This window comes from Tympanuchus pallidicinctus, unplaced genomic scaffold (assembly GCF_026119805.1).
Source record: "Tympanuchus pallidicinctus isolate F22 unplaced genomic scaffold, pur_lepc_1.0 scaffold4, whole genome shotgun sequence".
Lineage (NCBI taxonomy): Eukaryota > Metazoa > Chordata > Aves > Galliformes > Phasianidae > Tympanuchus > Tympanuchus pallidicinctus.
The window spans coordinates 46129667-46153768 of NW_026294758.1; the positions used below are offsets into that span (position 1 = coordinate 46129667).

Here is a 24102-nt window from a genome sequence, read left to right on the forward strand (position 1 = left end):
AAAGCCTGGTGTTTTCCATAATAATATTTTGTGGTAGCACTGGTTTGATACTCATTGAGCAAAATAGCTCAGCTTGAATAAGAGTTCTGTATTAGAAACATACGTGCATCGCCTTCGTCACACATGTGGTAGCATCACACAAAAAGTTAGGTGGGGAAAAAAATCAGGAAAAGTGTACAATGAAGTTCAGTACACTTCTTAGAGAATAGCACAGTGTGAAAATAACACACAGTCGTATTAAGATTCAGAATATGAATTTGCCATTATTTGCACAAAGTGCAATTATATCCACAAAGTGGGAAGACACAGAAAAAAATAAAACATAATTCTCTTTTATATATGCAGGTAAAAATATCATTATTATTTCAGACAGAAAATACGAGTTGGTGGCACCTGCAACTTCAAACACACCACAATTCTAAGTAATTCAGATTGTTCAAATGAAGATCACAGTGTTCTGGTGTGCATCTGTATCACATGGATAAATACAAGTGGATATTGCAGGGAGCATTAGAATAGGTTTAAAAACAGCCAAAAAAAAAAAAAAGTAATTTCTCTAATTTATCTGTATCTGTAAATTTAAAATTACAGTTGCTAAGAGAATCATGTCATAAAAGTCTTTTAAAACTTCTTGAAGTAACGTTCTATTTCTAAAGCAATTACAATTCTAAATTCAACATCTTTAAGTATTACAAAGACTGGAAGTTTTGTACACAAGTTACCACCTATTGAGAAACTGATCATCTCTATCACAGCAGTAGATCTGAGGCCAGAAGAACCAAATGCTAGAGGGAGATTTTTTATAGGTGCTGTTCTCAGGAAACGGCAAGTTTGTGATATAAGAACCAAACAGAGGATGCAGACAATGGCAGCAGTAAGATGATCAAAAACAAAAGATAAAAAACAAATTTAAACTTTGTTTTTTTAAAACAAAAGAACACTCCATGATAACCATACAGCTGAAACATGTGTTTAAAAAAAATGTTACTTTGACAGCAGAACATAATTCAAACTATCAAAATGAACTGACGCAATAATCATTCACGAGCTGCTCACGGGTAGCTATTGCTGACACTCAGTATTAAAATGTGAATATGGAACTAGCAATTTTTTTTTTTCACCCAGACTTTCAAATCATTCAATTGCATTTAAAAAAAAAGAAGGGGGGAACTTAGCATAATTTTTCTTTCATTTTTTAAATAGGCAACTGTAACATTTTATTGAACAAAATAACCTCCTTTAAGAAAGTATTATCTCAATAAATTCCGAGAGGTGGAAAACTGCTATTGTGTACTCATTAAGTATAATTTCTTCTCTCATATGATTACTGAAGTCATACATACATATTGTCTCCCACTGCATGTTTCATAATAAATATATTGATTGAATAGAATAAACTGGACATGGCCATTCTCAAGACCACAGCTCTCTTTATCACAAACAAATCAGGATAGAAAATAACTTTTTTTTCCCTTTGAAACAGTCATAACTGCTTAAGGCTGTTACAGCACAAAACCAAAATATCTTCACAAATGTCTCCAAACAGTCAAGCTGAAAATCTAAGCCAAAGTTTCATTTAACAGCCTGTCAGTTTTTTGATGTGAAGTTAATGAATGCAGTGGCAAACAAATCCATCAAACCTAACATCAAAACAACTGCACTTCATCCCACCAAAGGGAAAAATACACCCTGCAGGCCAGCGCTTTGATCTAACCTATCCACAGAAAAGGTGTTGCTAAGCAGCTCCCTCCAAAGAATATGGATGAGTAATTACCAACTTAATTTTACAAAAGAGAGCAATTATTTGTAAGTAGCCATAGTTTCAACAGATAAGGTCGGTAGACTTCTCTCTTCAGGTTCTGCACATCAGCTAGAGAATGAAAAGCTTTCCAACACAGGACTCTTCAACATTTAGAAACTTATCACGTTCTGAAATGAGCTACAATACAAAGGAATCATTATAATGATAAGTAAAATCATCTAGTGTGACTTCTATTCCTGATAGAAGGCAGTAGAATTTACATACATTTACACTGAAGGAGAGTTCTCAAATGGCGTCAGAACACACACACAGCAAGCAGTGAGAGTAGCATTTGGAAATGCCAGTGTTTTCCCTTTTGAGAAAGCTTCTAACTGTATGGATAGCTATTGAGGTGGGCAAGGGATAACAGAGACTTACGAGACGTTGAGACAAGAGGATTTGGAAAAGCAACAGATAAGGAAACATTTGGATTTAAACAGCAACAAAAGAAAGAGGGAAGGAAATAGTCTAAAATAATCACTAGCAAGTAAAAAAGAACTAGAAATCCCTCATCACATTTGGGCACTTTGTACACAGAATCTCCACCGCAACTCAGCCCTGTTTTTGTGAACTTCCTTCAACCATCGTGATTAGATGGTTGTTCACGCAGTTCAGACACTGTGCACAAGGTCAGATAAAGTGTTATGTGAAAGGATCACTGTAAATAGGAAGTACTTGTCCACACCGACGCCTTTCAATCAACACTCACAAACAGCAGCAAGGTAAAAGAGAAATGCCAAGGGAAAAAAAATGGATTTCATTGATTTCATTTTCACGTAAATACAGCACTCAAGGTGCAGCCTCACCAAGGCTGAACACAGAGGGACAATCACTTCTCTGCTCCTGCTAGCAGCACTATTTCATCCAAGTCAGGATGCCACTGGCCATGCTGGCTACCTGGGCACACCGCTTGCTCATGTTCAGCCAAGCAGCAATTGAACAAAACAATGCACATTTCCAGGTGCATTTCCTCCATACAGTCTTCCAGCCCCAAGCTTGTAGCGTTCCCTGGGACTGTTGTGGCCAAAGTGCAGGATCCAACACTTGGTCTTGGTGAACTTCATCCCACTGGTCTCAGCATAGCAATCCAGTCTGTCCAGATCGCTCTATAGGGCCTTCCTATCCCCAGGCAGATTAATACTCGCTCCCAACTTGGAGTCACCTGCTAACTTACTGAGGGTGTGCTCAGTGCCCTCATACAGGTCATCAATAAAGGTACTGAACAAGACAGGCCCCAGTAGCAACCCCTAAAGAATACCACTCATGACGGGCCAATAGGATTTAACTCCATCACCACATTCTGAGCCCAGTCCTACAGCCAGTTCTTCAGACAGCAGAGTGTATCTGTATAAGTCAGAGCCTAACACTTCCCTAGGAGAATACTGTGGGAGACAGTGTCAAAGACTTTGCTGAAGTCTATGTAGACTATGTCAACAGCCTTTCCCTCATCCACCAGGAGGGTCATCAGGAGATCAGGTTGGTCAAAGCAGATCCTCTTGAGCAGGACCTTCATGAACCTGTGCTACCTGGATCTCATCTGGTTGTCCTCCAAATGCTATGCAATCTCACTCAAGATTATCTGTTCCACAACCTTCCCTAGCACCAATGAAATCAGGCTGACTGGCCTATAGTTCCCTGGATCTTCCTTACAACCCTTCTTCTAGATAGAAAGGCATCACATTGGCAAGCCTTCAATCCTCAGGTACCTCTGCAGTTGACCAGGAGCATGGATGGTAGAAGGCAGCTTGGCTGTTACCTCTGCCAGCTCCCTCAGCACCTTCACTTGGATTCCATCTGACCCCATGGACTTGTGGCAGTTCAGCTAGTATAATGGGTCTCCAACTGCTTCCACCTCCATCAAAGGGGGTTTATTCTGTTCCCCATCCCAGACTTCCAGGACAGGCAGTAGAGTACCCCAAGGGTAACTGGTCTGACTTTTAAAGACAGACATAAAGAAGGCACTGAAAATTTCAGCCTTTCCTTATCCCCAGTGGTCACATTCCTTGCCACATCCAGGAAAGGATGGAGATTCTCCTTATATCTCCTCTTACTGTTAATATATTTGTAAAAAAAAAGTCTTTGTTCTCTCTTACTACAGTGGCCAGTGTTCAAGCTAGACTTTAGCTCTTCTCATTTTCTCCCCACATATCCTAACAGCTTCTCTGTACTCTCCCTAAGTTGCCTGGCTCTTCTTCTACAGGAGGTAGACTCTCTTTTTCTCCCATTAGGCTCGTTTATCAGCTGCATCAGGAAGTTATCTTCCACACACTCTAAAAACCTTCAAGACAGCTTCTTCTGCACTATATTATATTTCCAGTGTATATTAGGAAAGTTCATGTCTCCTATGAGAACAAGGGCTGGTGATCATGCTACTTCTACCAAATGTCCACAGAATGCCTAGTCTGTCTCTTCATTCTAGGTAAGTGGCCTATAACTGACTCCATCCAGCAAGTAAGCCTTGCTAGCCCTCCCCCTCACCCCTATCCATAGATAGCTTATCCTTCCCAGCCTCAAGCTGGGAACATCAAAATGCTCCCTAATATAGCCACGCCTCCTTCCATGCCACCACCTCTCCCTCCTTACCCATTCCCTCTGAAGAGCTTATAGCATCCTTTGCAGCACTCCAGTAGTGTTAGTGTTCTGTGAGCAATCCCAGGATGTTTCACAGGAGACGAGTCTGGAGGCTTGCCAATGTGACTCGCATCTACAGGAACGGTTCTAAGGAGGACCCGGGAACTACAGGCCTGTTAGCCTGACCTTGGTGCCAGGGAAGGCTATGGAGCAGATTATCTTGAGGGAGATCCCGTGGCATGTGCGGGACAACCGGAGGCTCAGGTCTAGCCAGCATGGGTTCACGAAGTGCAGGTCCTGCTTGACCAACCTGATCTTCTATGATCTAGTGACCCCGCAGTACTCCATCTGATAGATGAGGGAAAGGCTATTGATGTGGTCTACCTAGAACTTCAGCAAAGCCTTTGACACTGTCTCCCACAGTATTCTTCTGCAGAAGCTGGCAACCTGTGGCTTGGACAGGTACACTCTTGGCTGGATAAGAAACCAGCTGGAAGGCCAGGCCCAGAGAGTGGTAGTGAATGGAGTTAAATCCAGCTGGCGACCAGTCACGAGTGGTGTTCCCCAGGGTCGGTGCTGTGGCCTGTCCTGCTCAGTATCGTTGTTGATGATCTGATGAGGCACTGAGTGCACCCTCAATAAGTTTGCGGATGACACCAAGTTGGCTGGAAGTGTCCATCTGCCTGGAGGTAGCGAGACCATACAGAGGGATCTGGACAGGCTGGAGAGCTGGGATGAGATTCAACAAGACCAAATGCTGGGTCCTGCACTTTGGCCTCAATAACCCCAGGCAACGCTACAGGCTTGAGGCAGAGTGGCTGGAAGACTGTGTAGAGGAAATGAACCTGGGGGGATTGATTGATGCTTGGCTGAACATGAGCCAGCAGTGTGCCCAGGTGGACAAGAAGGCCAATGGCATCCTGGCTTGCATCAGGAACAGTGTTGCCAGCAGGAACAGAGAAGTGATTGTCCCCCTGTACTCAGCTCTGGTGAGCACCTCAACTACTGTGTCCAGTTTTGGGCCTCCCGCTGCAAGAAAGACATTGAGGCCCTGGAGTGGGTTCAAAGAAGGGCAACAAAGTTGGCGAGGGGTCTGAAGCACAGGGCATATGAGGAGCGGCTGAAGGAGCTGTGAATGTTCAGCCTGGAGAAGAGGAGGCTCAGGGTAGACCTTAATGCTCTCTATAACTTCCTAAAGGGAAGTTGTAGTGAGCTGGGGATCAGCCTCTTCTCTCGTGTAACTGGTGATAGGACCAGAGGGAATGGCTTCAAGCTGCGCCAGGGAAGATTCAGGTTGGATGTCAGTAAGTACTACTTCTCTGAAAGAGTGGTCAGGCACTGGAATGGGCTGCTCAGGGAGGTGGTGGAGTCACCAACCCTGGAGGTGTTCAAAGAATGTTCGGATGTTGTGTTGAGGGACGTGGTTTAGTGAGAACTTTTGGTAATAGGTGGATGATTGGACTGGATGATCTTGTAGGTCTTTTCCAACTTTGGTGATTCTGTGATTCAGTGATTCTGTGAAGTCGTACTTTGCCTGCAGCAAACTCCTCCTGCTGTTGGCACACTGCATGCATTGGTGCACTTCAGCTGAGCCATCTGGCTCACCCCCAATCCCTGCACTTTTCCATCACACTCATCTCTAGTGAGCCCCAATTTAACTTCCTTCCAATTTAACAGCTCCTGAGCTAAGGTTCTTTCCCGCCTTTGGGATAGGTGAGACCAGCGAAAGCCATTTCTCCAATTCCATTCTTTGTTCTATATATATATATATATATATATGTATACACACACGCACACACACACACATTTTTATTTTTTTTTAATTCTGCTTAAGTTTATATCAGTCATGTATTCTATGGCCTTTGTTCTTCCTACTCATCATCCTTTGTCTCTCACTCCAAGTGCACTTGACTCATGTAACACGGCCCAAAGCAGCAGCAGTCATAGAAGACAGCACACTGGGAGCAAGCTGGTAATACTTTCCATATGTTGCCCAAGTGAAAGTCTGACACCAACCCTGTAAAACAAGGTGGGGGTACTTTCCTGCTTCCAGGGCCCAGCCACCACAGGTAGGCAGGCTACACACACTAAAACCAAGATCACAAGTTCAGCATTTTTAATGACAGAAAATCATTTGGGGAATCTGCATCTGTAGTTCGTGCTTAACTGATGTTTACAGTACTTACAGCCTAAATGATCTCTGATTTAATTAACATTTGCAATCGATTTCACAGAATATTTATCATTTCATTTTGTGCAGGAAAGCAATATCGTCACACAGACTAAATATTTACTGCAACTTTAATGGAAATCTTTGCTTGATTTCTTTTTTTTTTTCCCAAATTAATGTAGAATGAATATTGACTGTATTTCAGGAGTTTTTCTTTTTCTAAGACAGAAATTCAGCTGTAAGCAATTAGAAGCTATTCTGTAAAAATGAATGTGTTCCTGTAGGAAGACAAATAATCAGTCATCAACATGCAATATTCTCTGAGGACACTAGAGTAACTAACTGACCTAGATATTGCTGTATTTTGCTGACACAGGCAATTTCTGAAGTACCAAACCAAGCGACTAAGAGACCCAAACCATATTTTTCAAGTGCAATTCTTGTACATATAACATAAACAAAGAATAGATGAGTTAAACACAGCATCAGCACTCAGAAGAATGACAAATGAGAATGTAAAGACACTTTTTTGTTTTTTATCACATTATCGGAGCACTTACAAAAATAAAAGTACCCTTTGGGCACACAGACCAGTATTTAGTATTTTCAGAAAACTTTCTGAAGTTGTTATAAAAGGAATCATAGCTACACTTAAGTATTTCTAGAAAGGCCATAATAATGAAACATAATATCTGATTTGCAATAGCTCTGTAAGTTAGTTATGCTTTCAAAGTGTCATGAAATTACACTTCAAGAATAGATAGCTACATAAAATGCCTTCTCTTTGATCAGCTTGTTTATCCTATTTGTACAGCATAAGCAAATACAGACATGTATTACAAAGAATTTCACTATTTGTCACTTCTTACAAAATTCCAGTTAAAAAAAAAAAAACGCAGAACTCTATTTGTACTTCCTAGCATTTTCTTTTTCATTTAAAAAAGATAAAAAAGAAGCTTTGTCATGTATTTTTTGTAATAGTAATAAAAATGAGTAACTTTTACACTGCTATCATTTGCCAAAGAATCTAGACTCACATTTGACCGTGGCATCTAAGATTTCTCTACAGAAGCTGAAATTGATTCAGCTGCTCATTTAAAACTTTGAAATATATTTAAATCCAACTTAAATTCAACTGAGCTTGTATTTCTTGTATATGCACACACAAACAGTACTGCTCCTATGCCTGGTCCGGTGGTTGGCGACCCTGCACATAGCAGGGGGTTGAAAGTAGGTGATCATTGTGGTCCTTTTCAACCCAGGCCATCCTTTGATTCTACGATTCTATGATTCTACGTGTAGTGACCACAGAGGACAATGTCCTAAGATCAAAGTCATATCAATGTGCTATACTTTTCATTAATTAAAACTGTACTTAAAGTATATATGCCAAGGCCATCCAGCTAAAAATTCAGAATTTCAGAAACAATTTAGAAATGATATAAAGCAATATAATTTCTTTGCTTTAACCAATTATCTTCTTGTTCTGTTCAATCTGATCACGACTTAACTTTAAGATATAATACAAAAAATGAGAGTCCATACTGGAGGCATAAAACAATGTATTGGACAACAGTACTGGAGCTGCTGCACACAGAAAGGTAGACTGCGCTTTTTAAAATGTAATAAAAATAAAACTTGTACACTACAAGGCATGTAGTTGAAGGTATCACTACCTTTCCTGCATCCAAAGATAAAATTTACCACTCTCGAGACTCAACTGAGTCAATTTTAGAGCTGTAGCACGCTCATCCTTTTAAAACAGACAACAGTTTTACCTGCCACAATTAACTAAGTTCTGTGTCCATGCTCATATTCTTCTCAACTTCGTTTTACTGAAGTACTGTACTGAAATTCTGAACTACCTTTGGCGGTGCACTCCTTGCCCTCTCACCCAGCCTGGCTGTTATGTCCAAGAGCAAGTGCATACTACGAGGTGCAAAAGATCTTGTCTTTGTGACCAGTAACAGTCAAGGCCTCATGGAGACAGTAACCCACCACACTGTCTCAGACTGAGTGCTTTGAGAACTGATGACAGGCACCTAGCTCAACAGATCCAATTCTAAGTTGTATGACTATGAGTCAATCACCTTACTCCATAAATACAAAGCAGCCTAAGAATCCCTTTTGAGAGTTCTTCTTGCAAGCAGCTGGCTGTACACCAGAATCTCCCCGAGTAGAGATACCTCTGAAGGTTACTTGATGCCTGTGCAGAGATTTTCCTAGGATATGGTGATGCACTCCTGACAGATTCTCAGTAAACTATATAGCGTTTTTGAACTACACAAGCTTTGCTAAGATTTGATGTTGGATTCACTATGCACACTGCCACCACCCCCCTCTGTGTAGCAAAGAGTCAAGGATATCTAGCCACTTCAAAACTTGTTAAGTGGCTGTCACAACTGTTCAAATTAACACATTGTATCTATTTCACATCAATAAATATATTTTTGTCTTCCTCTTAAGAATGAAGTGTGCAGTGCTTTAGCCCCATCCATGATACTAACAAAAATTTAAATCTTTTTTAAATTACTTACTAGTCACAGGGACCTGGACAAGCTTGAAAAGTGGGCCCATGTGAACCTAACGACATTCAACAAGGCCAAGTGCAAGGTACACAATCTCACATTTTCAAAGACCTACTTGGAGGCAACCCATTCTCACCAAAATCTGTGAATGAAATTTGCCAACCCAAGCGATGGGTTAGAAAGCCAACACTGCTTTACTGTAGCACAACAGATTGCTCCTCCTAGCACACATACCCAAGATCTAAAGCACACAGATTGTGTACATTTTAAAATGTGAATATTCCACAAAGTGCCTCCCTATTCCTAGAATTGCAACACATACTGTAAGTTAATACTTCTCATGCACTGTGTTAACACAGGGTTTTTGCAAAGAGGTCTTTGGTGGTTGCAAGGTTCCACTGGGAGGTGTTGTCTGGGTAAAAGGTCATGTATTATGTAGGCCAGGTCCCATATTTGGTCAAGAACTTTACAAAAAGACAGGGCTGCTGACTAAATTTCAGATCGGTGTGTCGACTTTGTTATGGTGCCTATACTGTCAATCCCATGGTCTCTGATCGTATCCTGCTCAACCAAAGGACAGTCTTCTGTTCCTCAGACTCACTCTCTTTCTCCAGGGTGCAGGGTTGCTAAGGGGCAATCTTTGTAGTGAAGACAGAATCAAAGAAGCCATTCAGTATCTCTGCCTTCTCAGCATCTCCTGTTACCAGGGCACCCACCTCATCAGTAGTACACTCACATTTTCCCCAGCTTTCCTTTTACTGTTAACACACTTCAAAAAACTTTCCTTGTTGTCCTTGACCTCCTTTGCCAGACTGAATTCCAAGTGGGTTTAAGCCTTCCTCATTGCATGCCTGCACGCCCTGACAGCTTTTCTACATTCCTCCCAGGTGGCCAGGGTTTTTTTCCACATTTCATAAATTTTCTTCATTGCATTGCAGTGCAGGCCTGGCTGTCTTGCTAGTGGAACAGATATCAGAACGGTTAAGGTGCCCTGCAAGAACTAGTGACAGGATCACAAAGCTACTTCCAGGTGTCTGCAGAAGGCCTTATCGACTTCGTCCTCCTGATCAGATACCCTGTAGTATACATCCACAACCTATATTAAGCTGCTCCTTAAGCATCACCCACAAGTTCCTTTGATCATCATTCACCCCTTAAAGTAAATACACTATAATTGCTCTCTCACACAAAGAACAGCTCCATCACCTCACTTTACCAGCTTATCTCTCCTAAATGGGACATACCCATTCATGACAGCATTCCAGTCATGCAGGCTTTCCCATCATGTCTCCATGATCACAGTGAGATCATGGCCCTGCGACTGCACACATCTCTGGTTCTTCCCCTTTATTTCCTATGTTGCATGCATTAGAATACAAGCACGCTAAGGAAAAAGAAGAATTCTAGAGGAATACAAGAAGATTTCATGTATGCATACTAATTCTTGGGGTGTCTGGCCTTCTGGCTTTTTTCATTACAGGCAGCTAAGGAACATCTGTTATTTTTACTGCTGCCTTTCTTCATTCCTTAATTAATTGCAATGGCACAAGCACTGCCTTTATGGACCCCAATGACTCATATATCTTCAATACATTTAACTTCCACTTGAAAATTTCCATAAAAAGAAATTGTTTTTAAAGAACATTACACGGATTTAGCTGAGAACAAAATCAGTACTGAAAGGAATACATGCTGCTGGGAAGTAACAAAAAAAAAAAAAAAAGAAAGAAGAGTAAATACAAATAGAAGTGGCAGGGTTAGATACTCCCTGAAAGTTCCCCGCTTCTCATTGACTTTAATAGATTATTACCAAAAAGATGCAACAGAAATCCCTTTAACAACAGTTCTCTGCAGTGACTCACCAACTTCGCTGCTTTTCCATAATCAATCCATCTGATGGTTGCAAAGTTTGTTGACTCTGCACAGTTGAAGCCATGGTTAAATCCTGCATGGTATCCATATGGGAAAGTGATCATAAATTCCCCTGCCTCTTGTGTAACCTGTTGCATTAAAAAAAGAAAGTGAAGCGTTTTACAAAACAGTTCTGCTCTTGAACCAATTAAAATTACACTGTTCCTTTACCATTATTTAGATAGAAAAAAATTTCTCCTTCCACACAACTGTCATTTCACAAAATCATAGAATCACAGAATCACAAGGTTGGAAAAGGCCTATAAAGATCATCCAGTCCAACCGTCCTCCCACCACCACTGCAACCACAAGCACTAAACCATATCTCTCAGCTCCTCAACCAGACGCTTCTTGAACACTGCCAGGGACGGCGACTCCAACACCTCCCTTGTAGGCCATTCCAGTGCCTGACCACTCTCTGAGAGAAAAAGTTTTTCCTCTAACCCAAACCTCTTCTGGTACAACTTGATACTTCAGTAACTTTAATACATGTAGAAATGCAATGCTTGAGACAATGTTATTTACTTTAACTGGAATACCTTCTCAGTATAGCTTCATGTATCCCTTTATGAAATCAGAAATTACTTTCAAAGAAGTAAATCTTGGAGGTGTTTTCTGATAATATGTGGAAGAACAGGGAGCTAGAAAAGACAAAGGAAAGAATGTACCAATCTTCCTGAGAGGGATCAGAGATACAATGGACTGAAAATATCCATAGTTATCATCCCTAAGTACTAGAATGCAATGAAGAAATTATTCTGTTCACCACCCTCAAGATGATTCCCTAAAATCGCACCAGAAGTATTCTGCTGTTCCTGGAAAAAAACCTTATCCCCAGCCTTCTCTCATTCTCACCTAAGGGACTGATTAGGCTTTTAAGCTATAGTGATGATCCAGTATAAAATAGAAGAAACTAAGTTAGTGAGCCTTGACACAGAAAATATGTTTTATACCAGTGGAATATACTAGAAGGAAAAAAATGAAAACACATTACATTATGTTCACCTGAGGCAGTATCTTCAGATCACTTTGTATAGGAAAGAAAACTACCAATTCCACTGCACCAGGCCCTAATTATTACATTTATTAACACATAACAGGACTCTTGAGCTGGATATACCATGCAGAACATCTGAACTTTAAATCGTTATTTTAAATGCACAAGCACTACTTCAAAATTAAATGTAATGTGCTTCTGTCCTCATCCTCTTTCTCTATAGGCACAGTTTAAGAGAGAATAATTCTTGTACTTATGACCACAACTCCACATACTTAAGTACAGGTGGCCTCAGAGAAGATCCTCAAAGAGGAACAGCTTAACTACACTTAAGATTTGGTACTGCATTAGAAAATAAGCAAGGGTAGTTCTGAGTCATTATTCTGTTATTTCCAAGTACAGCAAAGAGCATTCAGAATAAATGCTTGCTGAGGCTACTGATTCAACAAGAAATTACAGGCAGAAGAAAAAGAAGAAGAAAAAAAAGCTAAAAATACTGTGATAGTAACTGTATTTTGCACAAAGTCTCAAAGAAACCGAATTCCTATCAGTTACCAACACCAGACATAAAATTCTTCTAGAAGAAAATAAAAAAATAAAATAATAATAATAATAAAAAAAAAAAAGTGGGGTAAGATAAGCAAAAGATTGGTCAGGATATTCTCTTTCACGGTGAAAAACAACCTCTTATCTTCCCATACTTGGATGGACTGGTGCTCTCCTCCAGAGCCGAAGAAAAATAGTCAGCACTTATTCGTCACTCACTAATATCTGTCCAGGAGATTAAAGCCTCAGTAAAGACCACCAAAGACTGTATCAAGGACAAACTAGTCAGAGACTAGAAATAGTACAAGGTCTCCTCAACCATCTGACAAGCTAGAAGATTCAGAAGTAAAGGGTCAAATGAGCTTTACATGAAAACAGCAACAGAAGACAGCACCACTAAAAAGCAATCTAAGTTCAGCAGATAATCTGAGTAATGATGAATGTCTGCTCAAAAAATTGTATTCACTGATTACAGGGAAATAAGGAGACTTCCTAGAGATGAAATAGATTTATTTTCATTGTATGACAATGCTTTGCAAAGAAATATTGTATGATTTTAGGGAAGGCGACCGATGTCATAGGGAAGGCGACTGATGTCATTTACCTGGACCTGAGCAAGGCCTTTGACATGGTCCCCCACCACATCCTCATCTCCAAATTGGAGGGAAGTGGATTTGATGGGTGGACGACCCGATGGATAAGCAATTGGTTGAAAGGCCGCAGACAGAGGGTGGTGGTCAATGGCTCTATGTCCAGGTGGAGGCCGGTAACAAGTGGTGTCCCCCAAGGGTCTGTCTTGAGACCGGTGCTCTTTAACATCTTTATTAATGACATCGATGAGGGAATTGAGTGCACCCTCAGCAAGTTTGCTGACGACACCAAGCTGAGTGGTGCGGTTGATACAGTGGAAGGAAGGGATGCCATTCAGAGGGACATCGACAGGCTGGAGGGCTGGGCTCGGGTGAACCTAATGAGGTTCAACAGGGCAAAGTGCAAGGTTTTGCATTTGGGCCGGAAGAACCCCAGGCACCCGTACAGGCTGGGAGGAGTGGTCCTTGAGAGCAGCTCGGCAGAGAAGGACCTCGGGGTCCTGATGGACGAGAGACTGAACATGAGCCAGCAGTGCGCTCTGGCAGCTCGAAAGGCAAATGGGATCCTGGGCTCCATCAGGAGAGGGGTGGTCAGCAGGGACAGGGAGGTGATTGTCCCTCTCTACTCGGCTCTTGCGAGGCCCCATCTGGAGTACTGTGTCCAGGTGTGGAGCCCTCAGTACAAGAAAGACATAGAGATCTTGGAAAGGGTCCAGAGGAGGGCGACTAAGATGATCAGGGGGCTGGAGCACCTCCCCTATGAGGACAGGCTGAGGGAGTTGGGCTTGTTCAGCCTGGAGAAGAGAAGGCTGCGGGGTGACCTCATTGCAGCCTATCAATACCTGAAGGGAACCTACACCCAGGAGGGGAGTAAACTCTTCAAAAGGGCTGACAACAGCAGGACTAGGGGAAATGGATCCAAGTTGAAGGAGGGAAGATTTAGGTTGGATGTTAGGGGGAAGTTCTTCACAAGGAGAGTGGTTAGGCCCTGGAACGGGCTGCCCAGGGAGGTTGTGGATGCCCCGTCCTTGGACGTGTTCAAGGCCAGGTTGGACGGGGTCCTGGGCAACCTGATCTGAATGTGTACGTTTGGTGGCCCTGCTAGGCAGGGGGGTTGGAACTACATGATCCTTGAGGTCCCTTCCAACCCGGGTGATTCTGTGATTCTGTGATTCTGTGATTTTAAGTAGCAAAAATTGAGAGACTTGAAACAATTCAATAAATCAAAATCACATTTTGAGACATTTTTCTAATGAGAATCTGTTTTTACAAGCCCCTTTCTTCTCTTTCAAAATTTTCATCTACTAGTTGTTAAAATTCCTTTCTTTGCTTTTTACGTGTGGTGCAAGAATAAGCACAAAGGTTTAACACTTCACCAATTGATAAATTGCTGATAGTCTTATGCAAAGAGGGAGAAAAAAAAAAAGAAAAAAGAAAAACATGCTGAGCTGAAATACAAAGCATTGAAAAATTGTATTTTACATTTTTCATTTGCATTTTGCAAGGTTAATATTTTGGGGGGTTCATACGTAGCATATACATGCAAACACAGATACAGATGCATATATTATAAATGCTACTATAGTACTTCAACAATCACTGTGGGAATGTTTAAGAAGGATTATTCTCAATGCCAGCAATTCCAAAATTTATCTCAATACACCCTCCCACTGCTGACAGTTTAGCAGGTGTTCTATTGCAACAAGCACCAGTTCAGCTGCCACCTGGTAGGCGTAGGCTGTCTTATCAGCGTTCAGCACATTTCCAGTTCTATCACTTTGAGCCATGAGAGATCACAGCCTGGTTTTCTCTATTCACTTTCTCACTGAATCCCATTAATTACAATTACACTTGGGTACAGACTGCTTCTTCCTAACACTATTTGACAGAACCAAACTTAAAATATTTAACTATTTCTAGCACTTTCATTTAAAAAAACTGAAGAACAGATTCAATCAATACAGTGAATTAAGAACATCAGATCCCTTACCCACCCCAAACGTGTGGTACTGAAAACAAACGTACCAGCATTCACCAAGATGCTACCTTAAACACTAACCACCGAAAATTAAACTGCTCAGAGTAATGTTCAGTAAATCCAACATCATAAATCGAGCTATAAAACCTTCCTGTTTGGAAGGATACATTTGACACTTCTGATAAAGCATAAGATTATGAAGGGAATCAGTACTTACCTGTATATTACAAAGCTGAACTCAGCAGCTACAATGACAATATATCATTCAGAAAACAAACTTTTTATGTAATTTATTCAAAAAGCTTGCTTTCCAAGGCAGGCTGTATCATTCTAAAAGCCCACATTTCTCTAGTTTTATACATATGTTAATTTAAGCATAAAAAGAGATATAATCTTTCAAAAGGCATGAACAAATGAGTGGCTTCATATCATACAAAAATCTACCTTACTCTTTGATTCTGTGCCTTAAGAATAATGCTGCATTTCCCAGGTGCTTTTTTAATCAACCTTTAACCTTCTTAAATTTGTATCTATTCAGTTTTACCACAAGCATATAACTCCTAGTACCAGTTCCTGTTAATTTAGTAGTAACTATTGTAGTTGCAGACAATGGTGTAGATATTAGAGAATATTTCATATTGTTGGCAAATATACGTTGTAAGATCTCTCTCAAGACATAATCGAGAAATTATCTTTAATTGTATTTACTTCTTGAACAAGGGATTGATTTCAGATGGTATTAAAGGCTAAAAAGTGCATAATATATTATATCACCCTACCAGTTCTGAGCTTATTTCATATTCGTTCACTTGAAATACTGCATGCTGTATTTCTTATCGTTCTACATAATATACAGAAAAGCATAATTCAAGCAATTCCATGGGCTACATTTAATACTGTTAGATAAACATCAACAAAAAGAGATGGGAAGTATTGCATAATCTAGGAAGGGGAATGTGGGAAGCTAACTACATATACAAAGGCCTATATGGTATCAATATACAAATACACCCTGAAATAAAAACTTCAACAATAAACAAGGAGTGTGGTGAGGACAGTTTAAAGGACTTTACCGCAGCAAGACAAGAGTAAGAATTGTAACCATTAGTTGATCAAAGGGCTTTTAAGATATTAGAACAGAAACAGATGTTCAGGCAGGAGACTGTGAATCAGAGTGTACTCTTCTGAGCCAGCTTGCAAAATATTTTCATTTAGAAATTCAGAATTTACAAATTGTTCAGGATACAGAATACATATACTAAGGTGAAAGCAATGTAGTAAAACTCTTTTACTAGCTGGCACCTACAGGAAGCTCAAAATTCAACAGAAAATGTTGAATGAAAAAACATAAAAGAAAATTTTGACAACAAACAGAATACTTCAGACATGTTTGAAAGCAATCAAGTTTTAAATTTATCCACCAAGAAAAACCCCAAAATTTATTCTTTCCACTTCCTACTAACAAAGTTCCAGTACACAACTACCCAGCACTACAAAATAATCATTCTTTGTTTTGTCATGTTTCAGCTTTTTGTGTATTTTAAATTAAATAACAATTCTTTCAGTTTCATTCCACTCCGTAAATAACCTGAAGCTTTTTTTATTTTACAACCTGTACAGATGTACTAAATCGCATCAGAAAAACGATACAGGAACATTTAAAAAATAAAGCATTTGTTCTAAAATATTAGGTATACAGCTAGCAGTAATGCAACTAGATAAGAAGGGTTTCAGTCACTAGACAAGAATATACCAGGCTCGCATGAAAACTGCACAAAATAAAAAATAATGGTGATCCATTAAAAGCACAGACACTGTCAGGTACAGACTTTGACAACTGCAAGCAGTCATAGTCTCTCTATTACAAAAATGCAACCTAACTCATGTAAGAGTTCTAATATCACAGGCATTTGTTTTCACTGTTTTAGAGAGTCAGGGCCTAAAACATACGTTTTTACCTCAGTGTTACTTCTACTATAAAGAATCTGTACAATAAACACAGTGTAACTCGACACATGAATGCAGTTTAAAAATAAACACCAGTGTACCTTGTCAAAAGGAATTCCGTACTTTTTCAGTATTGAGGGAGAAATCAGAGTCATCTTGTGGCGAAGAAATGCATTACATCCATGAGAGCTGCTTGGGAAGAATCCTGGTGAGGGAAGATAAGCAAAATTGGGTATCTTTTAATTAAAACAAGAAGAAAATTTTTGTACTTTTTTTTTTTTTTCACAATAAATTATACATCTTCCTGTCATTGTTAGCCACTGAGAGATTCGTATAAAACTCAAATGCATTTCCTACATTTTTCAGCTATTTTTCATCTTTTGTTTGCTTTTTAAAGAACTAAATGATTCTTAAAAACCTCACCTGTAGATTTGGCCATCCTGTTATTTCGTATTCCAATTACACTTCATTCTATATTTTCCCACTTTACTGTTCACTCTGCCACCCCTGCACACATGAAAATCAACCACACTACATAAAGTCAGGATTCCACAACAACCAGATTTACTAGCACTTGAAGATCATACAGAGCAAAGAAACAAAACCTTCTACTTACAAAAAGCCCGAAAGCGTGGCATCATTTTTAACTATTTATCAAAGTTCAGAGAGGTTTTTTTGGTGTTTTGACAGCAGCTTTTCCATTTTGTTTTGATTCTTGCTTTTTTGTATCTGATTTTGAATTCTTTGAACAAAAATTGGTGTGAAGCTATTCAGGTTTCAACTTTCATGATTATTTATGAACTAATCCACTAAATCCACTTAGTTCATTAAGTAAAGATAAAATCCAGCTGGTGAGTACATGGAGATGAATGAATGAAGGGAAAAGCAAAAAAAAAAAAAATCCAAGATCATGTTTGAGCACCACTAAATATCAGTATCTCAGAAAACATCAGTTTCACTTACCCTCAACCCAAACATACCACAGAAGGAAAACACTGTTACAGTAAGGAAAATGGGGAAAATGGAGAAGGACAAGGAGGGCAAGTTTTCAAAACACTCCATTAATCCTTCCAGACTACATTATGGAAAGAACAACAGAGTCTGAAAAAAGAAAAGGGCATAGTAGTTAACAACAAAATGCCCATGAAAAGTTCAGATTGAAAAATGAAGGAGTACAGTGAGAACCATTTAACCAGCTGCTGTCTCTGCTCTCAGCCCCCGTTCTACTTAAGTACAGATGCATGCCCTGCTCCGAAGTAAGGGTGACTCTTGCTGAGGAAGTGAGGAATGCTTCTGGCTGTATCATAACGCAACGCTACTCAAGTTTTGCAGAGTTATAGCACTAATAAACCAACAGAACTGGAATGGCTAAGGGAAACAGTTATTAATCAGCAAAGATCAGAAGCTCTTTCTTATTTTTGCAGTTATCAAAAAGATAGTATTTATCTTGACAGTCTTCCTGGAATTTGTACCAGATCGCTACCAAGAATCACCAAGAGAGACAGTGTAAATGACAGATTCACATTTAGCAGTCCTGGAAAATGTACTATTATACTGCATCAGTCACAAAGCATTTGAAAATAAGCCATTTTTTTGTGAAGTTAAACTTCATTAATTTATTTTGCTTTCTTCTGGAGAGCGTATTTTGCAATGTTGCCAAGACGTATTAACACCAACAGCTCACTCCATTGTAGGTCACTTATTTTCAAGTGATTTCAGTGACTTCAGAAAGTCTCATGGGCTACTACTGGAAAATAAAATACTCTCTGAAGTAATTATTTCAAAAATTTTTGCTTAACTTTGATAAAGTGGAATTAAGGCACAAAGGAGCTCACTATCACAAATCCACAGGAGAAAACTTAGCAAACAAGCAGAAAGAAGTGATGGCTCAATATCTTAGCCTCTATTGAGTTCTCACTGTTTAGTGCATGAAGTTTCACCACTCCGAAACACACACAGGGTGAAATTCTACTTTTCTAACTAAATAAATACTAATTTGTCTGATTCTGCTGAAAACCAACAAACAAAAAAGTATACTGAGAAGAAATATATATTAAAAAAAGCCACTTCAGGACAGCAATTTTATTTCTGTGTACAAGAAAAATGTGTATAACATATATAGCACTATCTTTCTACAGGGAAGACCTGTCCTGAGAAATATGGACATAAATTCAAATGAAGCAAATGGTAGTAAAAGTATACATTACATTTTACCAATTTGCATCACAACAAGAGAGTGGAGAAAAAAATGACAGCAGCCAATTATGACAAGAACTATTATGACAAAGTCTCCTTAATGACAGCAACAAAAGTAATATAGAAAAAAAAACCTTTTTGATTAATTTATGCACAAAATAGTTGATACTGTAAAAATAAAAACAATCTCTGAGAGAGATCCAGGTGGACAGATTTCCTAGGATTATCCAAGGTGTAAATATTTGTCCATAGGAAATACATTAACCAAGAACACTGTTCAAATATTCCCCAAAATGAATGTGTAGTGTTTTACTGAAAAGGCCTTGTAAATGTTTGAAAGTATCAAGACGAGTTCACTCAAGATGTATGAGAAAAATTAACACAACAACTAGACTAATCTCTAAAAATACTGTTTTTATACAGTAAAAGGACTGACATTGCTTTACTGCATTTGCACAGGCAGTCCTTCCAATAAAAGGTTCATTTAGGCAACAAAGGTGTAACATACACCTATGTTGGCAGAAGTATTAAGGACTCTTAGGATGTCCTGAGATCAAATTCTATTAAAGTGTGTCAGACTTACTTGCAATTACCATGCATGTTTTTTTACTTTACTGGAATTACAAATTATGCTAGCTTAAGTTTCAAGCAGCAATTTTTTGAGGGTTCAGTTTCATCACATAAGTATGCATGACTTCATTAAAATAAAAGATAAAAAAGGAAACTACTCGACTAATAGTTGGCTCCGGTGAATACACTTCAAATACTTTGGAACAATTAAAATCTATAGCAATTATAATAACCGCAACTTGCAATTGATAGCCTATGGCTCCGAGAAACCTCAGACCTGAGCAGCATTAGGAAATAATAGACAAAAACAGACTGAAAGGAAATGATCAAAGGTGACACTTGAGACTGAGAAAATAACTGTTACAAAAAGCAACAAAGAAATTCCATTTCCAAAAGCAAGGAGAGCTTGACTGAGTTGATTCTGCGTGAGCAAACAGAATTTGTACCAAATTTTGGTACAGCAGTAAACTTAATTAGCTCAACAAATAATGTCGGAAAGCAAATGATGAGCAAGTAAATATCCAAAACTTGAGTTGTACCACTACACCTCTAAAAGATGAGAAAGAGTTGTGACAACTCCAACCACAAGGTGAGCATGCTGAATTCTAAGCAAGCCGCAAATAACACTCAACAGCAGACTACAACCTGCTGAGCATCCATTAAGAGAAAATTACAGACAACATCTGTAATTACAGTGCTCTCTAAATGAAATCAAAGGTGCTGTTGACACTTTCCGTGCTGCTATAAAATATTTTTCCAGATTCTTTCAAAGTCTACACTTGGACACACATATTTTTCAGCCTCATTCACAGCATTTTCTCAGAAATGTTCCTTTTCAATGAAAGAGAGGAAAGGAAGGTGTATGTCCTTGTAAAAGGTTTCATCAGAAGGTCTTTTCTTCTGCTCTGGCTAAAGATAAGGTCACACAAACTCTTCCCTCAGCAAAGAACCCTGCAGGACTAACAAATATAAAAAGACCTGTTAACGTGCTGTAAAGAGGACACCACATAGGAAGCATGGCGAGACCTTTAGAAATACATTAAATGCACAGATTCTCTTACAGCATACTGACATTTAAATAATAGGAACGCCATATAGTTCTCTCTCTCTCTTCATTAACCTATTGTTTTAACACCACCACAAGCATTATTTAAGACAATCTTGCAACACAGCAGAACCAATTCCAAATACCAATCTCACATTATAATTAACAAGTCACAGGTTTAGAAATCAATCCTGAATATGCAGTGAATTTCCACATCCAAAAGAAAAAAAAAACCCTGCAATCTATCTAGAACATACCAAAATTCTGTAGTAGATTCATGCTTTGTTAGCTACATGAAAGTAAGTACCCATGAGCTCTAAATCAATTCTAATAAAAGCAGGTATTTCGTGATAATTTGCATGCAACCTCATTTTCACAGATGATCTCTTGAGAAGTGGCAGACCTCTTCCATACTTCTAATTATTTCACATACAAAAAAGCGACAATTCAGAACAGCAGCATCTCAGGGTCCTGAGAGCTGGCTTATGTGGTTGCTGGGCTCTATTATATTTGAAAAGTTGTGGCTGTCAAGCAAAATCCCCAGGGACTAGAAAAAGGGAAATAGCACTTTCATTTACAGGAAAGGGAGGAAGAAAGACCTGGGGAACTAAAGGCCATTGAGCCTCACCTCTGAACCTGGAAAGATCATGGAACAGATCCTTCTGGAAGACATGTTAAGGCACATGAGGGACAAAACAGTAACCCCACACAGGTTGCATGGCTTCAGGAAGTTTGTGCCTGACCAGCCCAGTGACCTTCTATGACAGAGGAATGCCATCCATGGACAAAGGGATGGCAACTGATGTCATTTACCTGGACTTCTGCATGGCCTTTCACATGGTCCCCCACCACATCCTTATCTCTAAATTGGAAAGATATGGATTTGAAAGATGAACTACCTAGTGGATAAGGAATTGGTTGGAAGGTTGTAGCTACAGGGTTATAGTCAATGGCTCTATCTGTGTTCATGTAGAGGCGGCTAATAAGCGTTGTGCCCCAGGAGTCCATATTGGGTCCAGTACTCTTTAATATATTTATCAATGACAGATGATGGGATTGAGTGCACCAATAGAAGGTTTGCTGATGACACCAAGCTGATCTGTGTCAAGGTGACCCCAAGTATGTATACAAACTGGGAGAAGAACTCCTTGAGGGTACCCCTTTGGAGAAAGGCTTAGGGGTCCTGATTGATGAAAAACTTAACATGAGCCAGTAGTGTGTAAATGCAGCTTGGAAAGCTAATGGTGTGTTGGGTTTCCTCAGAAGAGGAGTGGCCAGCAGGGCAAGGGAGGCGGTTTTCCCCCTCCATTCTGTCTTTGTGAGGCCCCTGCTGGAGTTCTCATCCAGGTTCAGCGTCTCCAACACCGGAAAGATGTGTAGATTTTGGAGAGGGTCCACAGGTGGGCCACAGAAAAGATCGCAGGGCTAGAGCACCTCTCCTACAAAGACAAGCTGAAAGAACTAGCCTTCCTCGCCTATGAAAAGAGAAGCCACAGGGAGACCTAATTGTCTCCTTTCAGTATTTAAAGGGAGTTTAAATCAGGGGAGAAATCAACTTTTTATAGACGTAGATAGTGACAAGACAAGGGGTAAGATTTTAAACTAAAGAAGGGGAGATTTAGATGTCAGGGGGAAGCTTTTGATTGAGAAAGTGGTGAGTTGCTGGCACAGGCTGCCCAGAGAGTTTGTGGACGCCTTGTACCCGAAGATGTTTAAAGCCAGGTTGGGTGGAGCCCTGGCCAATCTAATCCAGTATTCGATCTAGTGGCTGGCAACTCTGCTTGTGGCAGCGGGATTGGAATTTAATGATTCTTGAGCTCCCTTTCTACCCAAGTCATTCTGTGATTCTATGATAAAAATGTGATTCAACAAATGGTGGACAAGTGTTTGGGTATGAAGACATAAGCAAAGAGAGAGATAAGTAAATGTAAGGTCCTACTCAACCTTTTTATCAGCTTTCTATAGTTAACACAACAAACAATAGCAAAAAGTATGTGAAAATAGTCTTCCAACTGCAAAGAGTCACAAACGTGCTCTCAGATAATTCCACATCAAGAGTTAACATGACCAAAATTACTTTTCTAACCAACTTCTTTTCTTTTTTTTTTCTTTTTTTTTTTGATTTCTTTTCTTTTTTTTTTTTTTTTTGAGTCTTAACACTATATCAGTGAAGGCTATTCAACCTTAGTAGACAGTAATACCACTTCGCAATTTCTGGTTTTATGGTCCATATTCCAGATGTAAGTCAAAACTTTCTCATTTCCAGGGGAAACTAGAAGTCGGTACTAAGCAGATCGCAAGCTGCCCCTGAGGAAACAAGATTCCCACACACCACACTGCTGCAATGAGAGACATTAGAGAGTACATAAAGAGGTTTGGCGGTAAAGACAACTTAAAAATAAGGTTGGCTCAATAAGTTATTGAGGGCAGTGATCGTTGATACCTGGAACCTGGTTTCAATTTGTTTCTTTCAACTCTAAGAGTATAGCTCATATCAGAAGAGAATACTGCTGTATCTCAGTTATCACTCAAAAAAACTGAACGGATTAGGTTCCATTCTGCAGTAGATTATCATAATCAAAATAATGGGAACAATTACCTCCCTAGTAGGAATATGTGCATACTGATTTCAATCAAAGTGTTAGGCTATGATCATACAAGGACAAATTACGATCTTCTTATTCTCAAATTAGCAACTTTTAATCATATGAGCAACTCCATTGGCTCTACAATGTACATAATACTATGTACTATCTTGTTAACTTATGTGATCAGTTTGGTCAAAAATAAAGTCACTATTTAACAAACGCACATAAAAATTGGATACACTTTCAAATCAAATTCTAAACAGAGAATGAATGAGGCTATACTTGTTCTTCTACACTTCTACACTCAAATTGCACATCAAAGGTGCTATATTCTCATTTTCTTTATTAATATAAACTGCAAAACAAGAACTTTCAGAAAATATCATCCTAAATTGCAAGTACCTTTAATGTAATTTTATGTAATCAAAATTCATCCCAATTAATGCTATTAAGGAAGAAAGATCAAAATAAGGTAGTTTTTTAATGTATATAAATCACGGATGTTCATTTGAAGGACTTCAGAACACACAAAATACTCGTAATTCACTACTTACAAGAATTCCTCTTGGAACACTGGCAAACACAAAAGGAGGACAAAGTTTTCTAGTATATTTTCAATATTTACTTTTATGAGAATAAATAAAAACAATGTAACTTATTAAAG

General features: G+C 39.3%; 1 protein-coding gene across 4 annotated transcripts in view; it reads right to left on the reverse strand.

Moving 5' to 3' along the window:
- KDM4C (lysine demethylase 4C) overlaps positions 1-24102 on the reverse strand; it is a 299770-nt gene that overhangs the window by 208134 nt on the left and 67534 nt on the right. For all 4 annotated transcript variants that reach the window (XM_052700472.1, XM_052700471.1, XM_052700470.1 and 1 more), the window contains 2 exons: positions 17141-17244; positions 10933-11070 (listed from right to left, as the gene is read on the reverse strand). In XM_052700472.1, the coding sequence (XP_052556432.1) occupies positions 10933-11070; positions 17141-17244 (242 nt within the window). The remainder of the gene's footprint in view (positions 1-10932; positions 11071-17140; positions 17245-24102) is intronic.